This window comes from Lampris incognitus, chromosome 14 (assembly GCF_029633865.1).
Source record: "Lampris incognitus isolate fLamInc1 chromosome 14, fLamInc1.hap2, whole genome shotgun sequence".
Lineage (NCBI taxonomy): Eukaryota > Metazoa > Chordata > Actinopteri > Lampriformes > Lampridae > Lampris > Lampris incognitus.
Genome location: NC_079224.1, coordinates 28,099,787 through 28,114,295, shown reverse-complemented (window position 1 = coordinate 28,114,295; position 14,509 = coordinate 28,099,787). Strand labels below are relative to the sequence as shown.

The following is a 14,509-nucleotide window of genomic DNA, read 5'->3' as shown; positions in this document are numbered from 1 at the left end:
GGTTGGAAGGTGAACCCTGGGAAAAACCCTGGGTTTTTTACTGACTAATAGTCACCAAAAAAATGTGTATGTTTGAAGATGTAGGTGTGTTTAGAGTGTCCTCTAATACATACAGATATACAAAGGGTGACTTCTGGAAGTCACATTATTGCTTTAATGACGTAGTAATGCATTCATGCCAGGAAAATCAAAAAGATTAAGGTTTTCACCCTTTGGCTGACTTACAACCCCAGCAACTCAGTTGCGTGATGTGTAATCCATTTACCCATCTACGTCACAAAAAAAACATTTTATTGCGTATCATCACCTGTTATCTGCTTGATATTTCCTGTCTATTTGTATCAGCTTCTTATGTTGATGTTTGCTGGCTTTCTGTCAGAGATGAGCTGAAACACTTGTCCACACTTAGTCAAAATATCCCTTGGGTGCTTCTGGGCAACACGTGTAACGCCGTTCCAGTGGTTTTGGCTTAAATCATAGGATCTCCCTTCCAATTATTGATGGACTAAGGAGTTGGCAGCTTCCCCAGTGAATCCCCTCAGCCTGAGAGAACCATATGTCGGCATCGATCTTGTCCTGATGAGTACATTTGGTGTTCTAGATGGCTTATATACAGTTTAATTTAACATTCCTTCAGAATTCAGCAGGCACTTAATTGTTGGTGCTGATTTTGGCAAAAACTGCAGCTCCATGTGGGTAGTAATCAGTGAGCCTTTAATGTGACCAATCTGATGCTGAGTTAAACACTTATCTTTTCTGGGTTCATTAAAAGGTCAAATCTTTTCTTCAGCGTTCCACAATTGGTATTGATGAGGTCTCATCCAATTCCTTTTTTTTTTTACTGCATTTTTATGTTTTGTGTGGAAAAGCAAATTCATCCTTCTTAATATTTAGAAATAAAAACCTTTTCAGAAAGAATTCTTGCCAGCAGTGAAAATTTTTTTTTTTCATCCAGCTCATCAATCAGAAACATGTCAGTGCAGTTTATCATCTTCCTCACCATAGCCATCTTGGTTTTGTCTTCTCCAGCGTCACGTTACCCCAGTGGCAGGAGGGAACCGCAAGTTCAAGTGTACTGAGTGTGCCAAGGCCTTCAAATACAAACACCATCTGAAAGAGCACCTGCGCATTCACAGTGGTAAGCTCCTCATGGTGACATTTGTCTTGACAAAAGTTTCTAAATTTCTCTGACATACACTCCATCATTCACTTAGTGATATGGGGTTGGAGGTAAAGCAACAAACTATGTTAACATTTGCAACTGCAGTCTTGCCAACAACTCAATGCCTTTCCTTGTATGGAGATGTATTTCTGTTTCATGTTCTACGTTCTTCTGATTATAGTTATTATTAATTCCATATACTCCTGTCCAGTGTGTTATCATGGTGTTGGTGCAAGGGTTGTAATTTAGATAACTTGATTTTTGGGTCACTCCATTATGTCATGCTTTGTAAATTACACATTTTCTTTACCAGTGTTGTATGTTGTAAAGCTAAGAAAATATATTTGTGTTAAAGAAAATTATAAACAAATAAAAAAATAAAATAAGACCATACAAATTATGGAGGCAAGATCGAACACATGGGCCATGGAATACAACTTCACATAAATGAGCAAAAGAAAGCGAAAAAGAAAATATGCTGGTAAAGAAATGACTTGGATGACAGGAACTTAAGATGGCAGAACCTTTTTTTATGGAAGTCTGAGAAAAATATATATAAAAAAAATAACGAATCAGTTGTCAAAAGTGTGGTACATAAAATAAATCAAACTCAACTAATGCAGAAATTAATCCCTGTGTTACCTCTGGCTTCGTCGGGCGTCCCTACAGACACAATTGGCCGTGTCTTCGGGTGGGAAACTGGATGTGTGTGTGTCCTGGTCGCTGCACTAGCGCCCTCCTCTGGTCAGTCGGTTGGGGTGCATGTTCGGGGGGGAGTGGGAACTGGGGGGACGCGCTATGTCCCCCTGGTAATGCTCCTAACTGTCAGGTGAAAAGAAGTGGCTGGTGGCTCCACATGTATTGGAGGAAGCATGTGGTAGTCTGCAGCCCTCCCCGGCCTGGCAGAGGGGGTGGAGCAGTGACCGGGACGGCTCGGACAAATAAGGTTATTGGCCGAGTACAATTGGGGAGAAAAGGGTGGGGGGGAGAAAAAAGAAACTAATGCAGAAACTGTTATGAAACAGCTTTTTCAAATGGGGTTTTGTTTATTTTTCTGTGTCCCTGACAGGTGAGAAGCCATACGAATGTGCCAACTGCAAGAAACGATTCTCCCATTCAGGCTCCTACAGCTCCCACATTAGCAGTAAGAAGTGTGTGGGGGCCTTGCCCCCCAATGGCAACCCCCGGCCACCAATCAAGCCTGCACCGCCTTCTGACCAGCCCGCTCCTGTGGTCATTGCTCCGGCCCGAATGGTTCTGAAGGAAAAAACCGACAGCAAGCCCCTCCAGGAGCAGCTGCCTGTCACCCAGATCAAGTCCGAACCTGTGGAATATGAATGCAAGCCGGTGACAGTGGCCCCAGCTCCAGCACCGGCTCCGATGACGGGGACCAACGGTGTGGTGAACGGAGGTGTGGGGCAAGGCACTGTGGCCACTGCTGCAGCCCTGCCCCAGGGGGTGGCCATGGTGGTGCCCACGATGGGCCTGGTGTCACCCATTAGCATCAACCTGAGTGACCTTCAGAATGTGCTCAAGGTTGCCATGGATGGGAACGTCTTCAGGCAGGTGCTGGGCACAGCCAATGGGGTGGTAACACAAGGCAAGCAAGGGATTGTGGTCCAGCAGCCCCAGCAGCAGATAATCAGCCTGCCCGCCTTTGTAGACCAGGACGGGACCACAAAGATTATCATCAACTACAGCATCAACACTGCAGCAACTGCCACCCCTGCTGCTATGCAGCCTACACCGCTGCTACTCAAAAAAGATGTTCCCCCAGCTCCCACAGCCCCCACCAGCACCGTCGCAGCCACCAACACCAACCCAGCCTCCACCCCCACTAAAACAGTTGAACCCCTGACTTCAGAGGGAGAGAGAACAGCTACTGATCTCACTGTCATTAAGACTGAGAAGGAGGCAGAGCCTGTTGTGACTGCAGAGACAGATGCTATCGCCAAACCTGAAAAAGCTAACGTTACACCTGCAAATTCCAAAGTAGCAGAGACGTCAAAAGACAAGAGCACTAGCGCATGTTTACTCTGCGACAACTGCCCTGACAGTCTGGACGCACTGCACCTCCTCCAGCACCGCAAAGCAGCCAACGGGGAGGCTGTGGACTCTGATGCCCTTGACCCCTCGTTTGCTGCCTTGCTGAAAGAGGCTGGGGTGACACTGGAAGAGCCACCCATGGATGACCTATCACTCCTGAAGACCTACTTTGCCTCCAACGCCAACCCCAAGGAGGATGAGCTGGAAAAGATCTCAAAGTCAATCAGTATTCCTGTGGATGTAGTAAGGAAATGGTTTGTCAAGATGAACTCTGGGAAAATCAATATCACCCCCCCCAAAGACTCAACCACAGATTCCAGAAAGACTCCCCCTACAAATTCCAGCCCAGAGGTCACCTCAAATCACAATATAGAGACTGAGAAAGGGACCACTTCCATCTCACAAGCCCAGAACACACCCATCAAACTTCCATCTGAGTCATCCATTGTCCCTTCAGACCCCACACCACTAAATCTAACCACTCTGGACCTTGTCACTGTCAAAAGTGAGCCTGAAGATCCAGAGGACCAGGACACCCAGGCGGAACCCCTGGACCTCTCCCTGCCCAAGCAAATCTCTGCTGGGTCTGACACTCAGAGGACACCCCCTCCAGTCAATCAACAAGAACAGCCTCTCAACCTAAGCTGCCTGAGAAAGGAGCAGGTCCAGGGCAATGCCATCCTTGTCACTTCACCTCAGACTGGTAGCCCAGTCAACATCGTCACCACCGCTCAGCTGCCCACCCTAGTGGCCATCGCTAGCCAAGGCACGGTGGGGTGCCTGAGCGCCATCAACACCACAGCCAAACGCACCATCCTCATCCCCCAGCTCACCTACACCTACACCACTACGGCTGGCAGCACACCTGGGGCCATGACAGTAGTTCTCAACGGCCACAAGGTGAGTAGTACAAAGATACAGTGGCAAAGTAGTATGAACACTATGATTTAGCAGCATTATGCTTTGGAGTAATTTTACGGTTTGCTGCCCATTTGTCATTCATTTTGGTCTGGTTTGCCCCTGTTGTGCTGGCTGTTGCTTAAAAACACTTTTGATGTGAATGTTCTAATTAAGATATCATTGCCTCCCAATTAGAGTCAGATAAGAGAAATTTGGCCAGATTATTTTGTCATTTTAATTCCCCATTCTCTCTAACTAATGGTACGTAGTATGTCTATTGTGCCAGAATGTGAACTATGAAAAATAATGGATGACATGATACATACAGTTTAATCTTTATACTTCTCAAAATGAGCCACTCCGTTGATAGGTGCTCTGTGCCAAGTTAGGACTATGGCATAAAACCATGTAACATAGTTATCAGAAGGCATTATTAGCCAATCTGACCACGTCCTGTCCAGTGAATTTCACTGTAATGCCCTCAGGCCAGCACTATAAAGCGCCCCCTAGGAAAACAAATCGCTATTCTAAGTCCTTCATTCCTTCTGCTATCAGGCTGTTAAATGTCAAGAGTAGTAATTTTATGAATGCTCTATTGTGTTTAAACCACAATAGTTGGTTTATACCTTTGTGCCCTGTGATGGCCTGCTGCCCTATGACCGCTGGGATAGGCTCCAGCATCCCGTGACCCTGAAAGCAGGATAAGCGGTTTGGATAATGGATGGATGGATAGTTGGTTTATACCTTTGTCTGTTTTTCACATGGCTTGTGGGCCTGTGTGTTCACTGAATGTAGTGGTGGAATGTAATGTGCAATGCATCTTAGGATGCTTTATTTGTTTATTTATTCTATTCTTTTAACTTATGTGAATTTTTGTCCTTTGCCTGGTCCCCATATGAGTCTGCACGCATGGCCACACAAGGGCAACAGTGTGCATCTCTTGCTCATGTACTGATCTGTCTATTGTCTGACATACTGCTGATTGCTGCTTGTCTGTGAATTTGTGTATAATCTGGGTAGGTAATGAAATTTAATTACCCTTTTGGGATAGATAACGTTGTCTGAATCTGAATATCATATAGCGCAGTTACCACTGCTGTGGTTCCTTAACAGTGACTGTCCAGCCTAGCCTTAAGAGAGTTTCTTGTTGTAAGAGGGTTGAAAGTTTCAGCTGCCAACCTATCGTTGAGCAATAGAGTGGCCCAGCCATGTTGTCACTTTGTAGGGCAAAATTAGCCACAAGATGACTGGTGTTTCACATGCCAAAAATCCCTATATGTTCTCATTTCAAAACACTACACATCCCCAAATAAGTGCTGTGTTTCACAGAAATTGTTCCGATACCAATACCAGTATCGGAAATGCCTGCAATACTGCCTAAAATGCTGGGTCTGGTATCGGCGAGTACGGGAATCTACGCACCAATCCGACGTCACCTAACTTATTAGCCCCGAAACGGGATCAACTTTATAGTAGCTTTGCCCGGATAAAACAGCGTGTTCCCGGAAATCAATTCTTTGTAGCTCTAAAACAGTTTTTTTTCTTTCAATTTCCCCCCCTTTTCGCCCCGATTGTATCTGGCCAATTACCCTGCTCTTTTTGAGTCGCCCTGGTAGCTGCTGCACAGGGCCCCTCTCTGCCGATCCGTGGGGTGCCCCGACCGACCGACCATGTTCATGTTCATCATCACAACAAGCATGATTGGCTGGAAAGACGTCATCTGAGAAGAGATGCATAAACACAGATGCGGGATCCATATTTTACTATCCTGCCCATGATCGTGTCGGGAAAATAATTAAAATGAGACGTCTTAGACAGAAACAACTACTAATACTAAGTGTCACAAAATTATCGTACATTATGGGAATTTTGGCATTATCGATTGTGCAAATACGATAACTGTTGTAGTACATCCAGCAACGCTGCTTGGATGACTGCAGATAGCCCAGGCATGGACGCAGGGTGTCATGTGGGCAGGGCGGAGTGTTTTCTTTTTTTTTAACCTGCTACACTGCGGCTGTGTTGCGTGCCAGCCGTGTTTTCGACTTCACTTCTGAACTGTGTAGAAAATGGAAAGTGAGTACAGGGGCGCTCTGGTGGCTCACCTGGTAGAGCATGTACCGCCTAAGGTTGAGTCCTTACAGCAGCGGTATGGGTTCGAATCCGGCCCAGGCCCCCTGCCATGTTCTCCCCTGCCTTTCTCGTCTCTCTCACGACCATCGCTGTCAAATAAAAGTGGAAAATGCCCCCCAAAAAACGAGTACAATCTGTTTAAAAATGATTAAAATAAATACCTCATTTTATCAGAGGCAATGTGACACACAAATGCAACCATGTGACACACAAATGCAATCATGTGGGTTTTTTTCATTGCACATAAAAATAAATCAATCAAATCAATGTGTATCCATGATCCTGTAGTTACAACAATCTAGTTAATTAATTCAGTACCAGTTAATATAGCCTACGCTTCCAAACCCTGCAAAAACAACTGCATTATCACTTGACAAAACTCAACATGCACGCAGTGAAGCAGAAAACACGACTGGCACGCGACTGCACTCAACAAAGACGCAGTTGATGCAGCAGGTAAAAAAAACCCCAAAAAACCAAAAAACCCTCCACCCCGCCCACGTGATGCGTCCGTGCCTGGCACTAATGATAATATATCATTTCAGATGTTCTCCTACAGTTTCTGTTGTACTAAACCCACTGCATGTGTTACAGCTTACATTTAAGTGAAATGTGTGGCAGTGCCATGTTTGTTCAGGAAAACACAAAGTTGAATGTTAAATTGTCAGCAACAGCATCATGTTGTATGTTTAATTTGCTACAGTTAGAAAGTGAGGAACATGCGACAGGCATGGGCGCAAGTCCATGAATACTGGAGTGGCATCCATCGTTTTACCTGTGCCCCCGTCCATAGGGTTAGTGGTTGTGTCAGGAAGGGCATCCGATGTAAAATTTTGCCAAATCGGATGCAGATTGACAAGACCATACTGGATCGGTCGAGGCCTGGGTTAACAACGGCCGCCATTGGTGCTGTGCCCTCATGGGGTCCTGATGGAAATTATAAAATCTGCTTTGGCAACCTCTGAAAAACAGGGAACAAGCCGAAAGAAGAAGAAAGTGAGGAACATCTGCTGAAAGTAAAACGTGTTTTCAAAGTCATTGTTAGAACTGTAATGGAACTCGGTATTGGCAATTACCCAAATGTAAGTACATGTACTTGGTCTGAAAAAAAAGTATAGATGTGACCCTAAATCAAATCTTGGACCAGGCATGGGACCATAGACATCGAGTAGGGGTGCGACCACACCTCCCCATCGCCCTATCGACAGCTTCATTTTACTGCACCAAAGGTTGTTTTGTTTTGTTTTTAACAAGGAACTGGTCTGACTTTAATTTCTGTCTTTCATATTTCCTTACAACATATATGCTTTCATATAGCCTTGTGATGTGAAATGACAAGCCCGTCTCCTGTTCAGAGCTCATCATGCGTCTTTAACTATGTAAACTAATAGCCAGGCCAGTGCGGTTTGCACCATCTTGAGCCAAGAAGGGCTCCTTAGCAACCTAGCAAGAAAAACTATCGACCCATGTTAATAAAGTTTAATACAACATATGCTGCAGCCTATATGTGCATTCATATAATGCGAAATAATGAATGAAAATGTCTGCAGTCAGGAGATGGCACATACTAATATGATGTATGTAGTCTGATGTAGTGACGTAGACGTATACACACTTATGTTTGTCAATGACCATTTTTCCAAGACTTCCAAGGCTACGTCACACATCGCGAAATTAACATTGGCGAATATTCGCCTCCTGTTCACTTCCCATTCTACATGAGTGAAGGGGCCATAAAACATTTGCTTCAGTGGCGAAAGAAATTTGCATCTTGACATCTTCGCGTGGAGTTCAACTTCAGTGAACTTTGACCCGCAGATCCGCAGCCTCAACCAATAGCAAAGAAGTGTGTGTGGTTGACCCTACTTGGCTGTGATTGACTGTAGTTTCTTAGTGAGCCAGGACGGAGGAGACTTTGATTGTTGCTGTGTCTAACCTGCCGATATTGTGCGACAGTGCCCTTGAAAACTACAAACTGCCCCACAAGAGAGATGCTGCCTGGCTGGCAGTGAGTCGGGAGAAAAGCATTGAACATAAATAAATAAAAAAATTGTTGATAACACCAGTTCATATTTCGTGGTATACAAGTCTAACTTGTACACCAATGTTCTCCCTCCATATTTGTCCATTCAACTATGATAACATGGATAAGTGAGACAATTAAGTGAAAACATTTATTTATCTTTCTCTGAACTTCAGTGTACAATTTTCCCATCGCAAAACCAGCAACCGCTCACATTTTTTTTTAAGAAAACAAACAAATATACTACGGTGCAGATGTGCTCAACATCATATACAAAGAAGTAATAACATGAATTTAAATAAGTAAAAAATTATAGAGAAGAGTAATGAATTAAAACAAATAGAATTGGGATAAATAAACTTGATTAATATAAAATTATAATAAAAACACACTTTATTCTTTAAAGCGGTCACCATATAGTTTGACAGTTTTATTACTTGTTTAGTGTTTATTAGTTTGAGAGTCTTAATATACTGTTTAAATTCACATAAAAATCAAGTAAAACTGGTGGTAACTTTTGTTATTTTGCATTTATGTATGTGAAATTTACCATATAGAATCAGTAAGTTTACAATGAATTCAGTGTCACATTTATCATGTTCATAAAGTGTAATAACATTTTTACATTCAATTTTAATTTTGTGATAAGTTCTACATGATATATATGATCTTTCATTTGGGTCCAAAAGTAACAATGTATACAATGGTAGAATAAATGCGTTAAAGATTACTACTACTACTTTCGGCTGCTCCCGTTAGGAGTTGCCACAGCGGATCATCCATTTCCATCTCTTCCTGTCTTCTGCATCTTCCTCTGTCACACCAGCCACCTGCATGTCCTCCCTCACCACATCCATAAACCTCCTCTTTGGCCTTCCTCTTTTCCTCTCCCCTGGCAGCTCCATATTCAGTATCCTTCTCCCAATATACCCAGCATCTCTCCTCCACACAAATGCAAGCCATCTCAATCTTACCTCTCTTGCTTTGTCTCCAAACCATCCAACCTGAGCTGTCCCTCTAATATACTCGTTCCTAATCCTGTCCTTCTTCGTCACTCCCAGTGAAAATCTTAGCATCTTCAACGCTGCCACCCCTGGCTCCGCCTCCTGTCTGCATTAAAGATTCTGGTTCGTCATTGCAAAGATAACATTAATTTTCAGTATCTAAAAATGTGGAGAAATATAGCTTTGTTGGATATATAAAGATGATGATGAGTGATGGACTAACGGCCTGTCCAGGGTGTCTCCCAGCCTGCCGCCCAATGACTGCTGGGATAAGCTCCAGCATCCTGCGACCCCAATTGGGATAAGTGGCTTGGATGATGGAAGGATGGATACATATTGTGTAACATTTTGATGTGTACTTTAATCTGGTTGGTCATACTGACTTTATATGGTAGTAGCCATGCCGTCTGCCAGTCAGTACCTATAAAAATGTCCCTAAAAGCTTTTCCTCTAGGAGTAATTTTCCTTCTTTCATAGAATGTATTACATATGTTTATTGTTGCATTTAGCATTCTTTATGTCAATGCCATTTATAATCAAAGAGGGTTTTATCCTCAGTGCTTCTTGAAACTGAAGATGACTATATTAAATGGGACAGACCATTAGGAATAGCGTTCATTACATAATTAAACTCTTTGCTTGTTACAGGAATGGATTTAAATAGAAGGAATCGTTCATAATTAAACAATAAACTGTTGGCATCAAAGAGATCAAGTTACATAAATAATAACTTTATCAACCCAATTTTGCTTAAAGATAGATTTTTTTTTTACCAACAGTAATGTCTCTATTATTCCATATCAGGGTCTTATGTGGGGAAACGTTATGTAAAATAATTTCCAAGTTGGAGGGCCTGTTGATAAATTTCAGATAATTTTATAGGCAATTTAGTAACGTTAAAGAAGTGAAAGGCCACCCAATTTTCTAAAAGTATTGCTTTGAAATAAAATACCAAATAGAAGTATCCATTTTAATTTAAGTGTATTATTTAAATCAATAAAATTCAATAATTCAAAACCACCTTTTCTGGACCCTGAAAGTATTTATTTTTTTAATAATAATAATTTTAACTATATAGCACTTTTCTAAAACAATGTTACAAAGTGCTTCACAAAAAAAAAGATAAAATCAGACAAGGCAAAAGTAAGAGTAAGCTCAAATAATAGTAAAAATGAAAACAAATATCAAACATTTGTAACACATTTGTGGCTTTCATAAAAAACGTTTTAAGACGAGATTTATAAGAAGCTAGACACTTAGTTTGTCTTAGTCTTCATTTGTCTTAGTTTGTACCAAGTCAATAAATCACAAATGTATGAAGGAGCAAGGCCATTTAAAGCCTTAAAAGTGAGCAGTAAAATTTTAAAATCAATTCGAAATATAACGGAGCCAGTGTAGGGAGGCAAGCACAGGAGTGATATGATCCTGCCTCCTTGTCCCGGTAATGAGCTGAGCAGTGGCATTTTGTACCAACTGCAGACGGTGGAGGGAGCCCTTGCTGATACCAGAATAAAGTGCATTACAATAGTCAAGCCAAAAATAGATAAAAGCATGTACAACTTTTTGCAGATTGGCAATTGATAGAAATGACCTAATTTTGGAGACTAGCTTGAGCTGGGAAAAGCATGACTGAACAACATGTTTTGAGTTGATTGTCAAAACTGAGGTTAGCATCAAATATTACCACAAGATTGCTAGCAGCCTGCTTAAGACTACCTGACAGACCACCAAGATTAGTAGGTGGTGGTGTCTATTTTCCCAAACCAAATTAGTAAGTATGTTGTTGACTTCCTTAGATGTTGAGTCTTGGAAAAACATTGATAGAGCAGGATAAACAAGTTTTGAAATACTGTCGGCCTTGGTTAAGAGAACTCTATCAGAAATAGCCAGGTGACGTGTCCGTGGTGATGTAGCAGTATAAGCATTGGCATTGTGTCGATGCAGTTGCCCACTGGGGACCGGGGTTCGCGCCTCGGGTCTCGTCAGATGCGACTATGGCTGGACTCGATGAAGCAGCAGTTATTGGCAACGCTGTCTTCGGGAGGGGGGCGGAGTCGGCTTGTGTTCGTCACATGAATGCGTCTCTGTGTGTGTCGGAAAAAGCAGTGGTTCGGCCTGGATTCGCCTTGTCACGAAAGTGGCAAAGGAGACGCCTCGTGTCAAGTACGATCTTTATAGCAGTGAATGCTACCATTTTAAGTGTATTAATGTTAGCCTACCTGTGTTTTTCATCAAATAATGATAAGATAAAATCTTATGTGAAATAAGTTTGACAAAAATGACAAGACTAAAATGTCAACAGTTTTCATTGACGAAAACTATGCTAAAATAGTTAGTTTTCTTTGACTAAAACAAATGCCAAGACTTAGTTGACTAAAACCTGACTTAACAAGAGCTGAGGTAGACTAAATATGATAAAAACTAACAAGGGCATTTAACACAGGACTAAGACCAAATAGAAAATAGCAGACAAAATTAACACTAATACACACAGAGCAATTTTTGCATGTTAGAACTTTTGATGCATGCACATGTTGACCTGGTTAGCTAGCAAGTGGGGTCAAATTAAGCTAGCGGTCAAAGGCAACATCACAAAAGTGGATATTCAATGTCCATGCGCCCCCCTCCCCCCATTTAGGCACCCCCCTCCTAGAAAATAGTTCCAGCGTCCCTGCATGGGAACATGAGTGACTCCAAGACAGTGGTCGTGAATGTTCAACTATCACTGAGGAACTAAATGGATTTCTCTTTTTTGCTTAAAAGTATTTGTGGTGTATTAGCTGATGGACTTTGAGTACAGACAGGAGGAATGAGGAGGGTATCAGTTGCAGCGAATGCCATGAGTTGTGAGTTGGAATCAGACCCATTTTGATGAAAGCTCATCATATTCTGCTGTACTCACTGATCCAGTAGGAACCCTTGATAGTTGTGCTTCTTATACTTATCCTTCTCCCTAAGAGCCAGGGCAGAAGATAAATGCCAAGTTCAGATGATGGATGAAACATTAGTGGAGTCTACCCCCACTCTGGTGGGTAATCATCCTAGTAGGTTTTATTCTGATTTGAAATCAGTTCATTGTGGGAGAGTTTCTTGAGCATGAACACTACTCTCAACAACAGCCAGCACCAGGTTCTTCTACTTGAGCGCACATTCACTTACTACTTGTTCATTTTTCCAGATCACTTAATGTTTCTAAAATATCCCTATTGCATTCCCTTCCATGAGCTGTAGCTTGAAACCAAATGTTGACATTAATTTTGTAGGCAAGCTCACATTCATGCATACACATCTTCCACAACAAGACAGTGCTTATTTGTGATGGTTTATATGTTGCCAAAAAACAAGCTATGACAGACACTGCAAATTGCAGGGTGTATGTCTGGACATTCACAGACATCGCAGATTGCTGGGAGGCTGTCTGTGGAAAAGAAAAAGCCCTTCAAACCGTGGTTAAATAATCTGGGGCTCCGTCCAGATCTCCTCAGGAATAATGCATGTGCCAGGTGAGGTTAACTAATACCGTCTGCGTACCTCAGTGTAGCAGACACAGCAGTGGCAGGCTGGAGCTGGACTCCTTCCCAGAAACTCAGGGTAACGGTGAGGGGAGCAGACAAACTTAATCCTTCGGAGGAGCTCTCGACATGTGAGAACCCTCAAAATGCATGTCTGACACACCGGACAGGTCTCCTCACAGCTGTGGTCTCAGAGATTCTGACCTCCCACATGAAAACCATACGTAGAAATCTCACTCTCTCTGCCTATTGTTGTGTTCACTTGGGTCCTTTTGGTATGCTTTGTGATTTTTATCAGGTCTGGTAACAGTCTACAGTTAATTGTTCTGCCAAATGTTGTTGCTTATAGCTGAAGCAGTGCATTTTGCTATCCAGTTATTTTTTACATGCATGCCTTTTTATGTTGTACTTCATTATTATAAGATAAGATGAATTTTACCGAGTAAGATAAGATGGAGTTTAAATGAACTTGAGATGAACCTGGTTGCTCAGCCAAATAAGCACAGACGTTGTGGCCTTGGGCAATGTTGTAGGCTTTAATTCTGCATGTCTTCTTGTCTCTTCACCCTACATTTCTTGTCCCTCTTCACTGTCCTGTCTATTGTGCCAAAAAAATCTTTAAGATGAACTTTATTCATCCTTAATAGAGAAAATAGATGATGCAGGAAATTCTACTCAACCTGAGAGCTGCTCTTAACAACCTCAACCTTCAGCTTCACAAGGGCAGCTAAGTGCTTTGCACAAGGGCAGTTTGACAGTAATCATTTCAAGAGTTATTTTTTCTTTTCCAGATTGTCCTTGCACTAGCTAGCTCCAGGGATTTCAACCCACAGTGTTTGAATCACAATCACTAAGCCACTACTGCCAACTTAGATTTGCAATCAGTTAACTGTGTAGATATAAAACTCACACATCTTTATTATTAGTCATACTACGAATAGTATAGCTCACTGACTCTTAAAACTCTTTTTTAATCACAATTATAGCCTATTTAACCCTCAGATGCATAAAATATTTTGCATTTTCTGTATTTTCTACCATTCATTCATTTTGCTGAACTGAGTGAATATGTACTGTGTACACATATGCCATTTGCCTTTCTAAAATGATCAGAATCCCAGACCAGTACTTTCTGACTTGTTGATAGGTTAACGCTACACTAAAACATACTGCACTGTTCATAGACATAAGACATAACTTAGCTTTTGATTTATCACTTTACCTTCTGCTGTGGAGTTTTGTATTTTATTTATTTGAAATTGACCCATGCAGATGTCAGCAGCTCAAGTGAATACAATCTCATGTTTGATGCAGATTGTTTCTCTCTGTTATTAAATTCAAATCTCACCTTTGTTTCATTGCCGGCTGTGTACTTAAATGTAGTTGCTCCCTAAACTTCAATAAGAATGTAGTCAAGCAACATGATGCATTTTGTCCCATCTCGTTTGGTTTCTTTCAGGAAAAGAAGCAGGACAGTGGCTCTGAGGGGATGTCTGCAGTGGAGGAACAGAACAATTCGGATTCGGCCTCACCGCCCAAGAAACGACGGCTGGAGAACGGCGTCTACCCCTGTGATCTGTGTGATAAGGTCTTTCAGAAGGGCAGCTCTCTGCTCAGGCATAAATATGAACACACAGGTACACCTGAGGTTTTAAAAAAAGAAAAGGTCTGCTGATATCTTTTATTCTTATTAATTTGTCTCACAGCAAAAAGATCCCAGGTTCAACTT

At 42.1% G+C, this 14,509-nt stretch overlaps 1 protein-coding gene across 1 annotated transcript in view; it reads left to right on the top strand.

The window, feature by feature from the left end:
• zeb1a (zinc finger E-box binding homeobox 1a) overlaps positions 1–14,509 on the top strand; it is a 118,412-nt gene that overhangs the window by 101,236 nt on the left and 2,667 nt on the right. Inside the window, exons 5-7 of the mRNA XM_056292836.1 lie at positions 1,030–1,138; positions 2,232–4,108; positions 14,240–14,417. Coding sequence (XP_056148811.1) covers positions 1,030–1,138; positions 2,232–4,108; positions 14,240–14,417 — 2,164 coding nt within the window. The remainder of the gene's footprint in view (positions 1–1,029; positions 1,139–2,231; positions 4,109–14,239; positions 14,418–14,509) is intronic.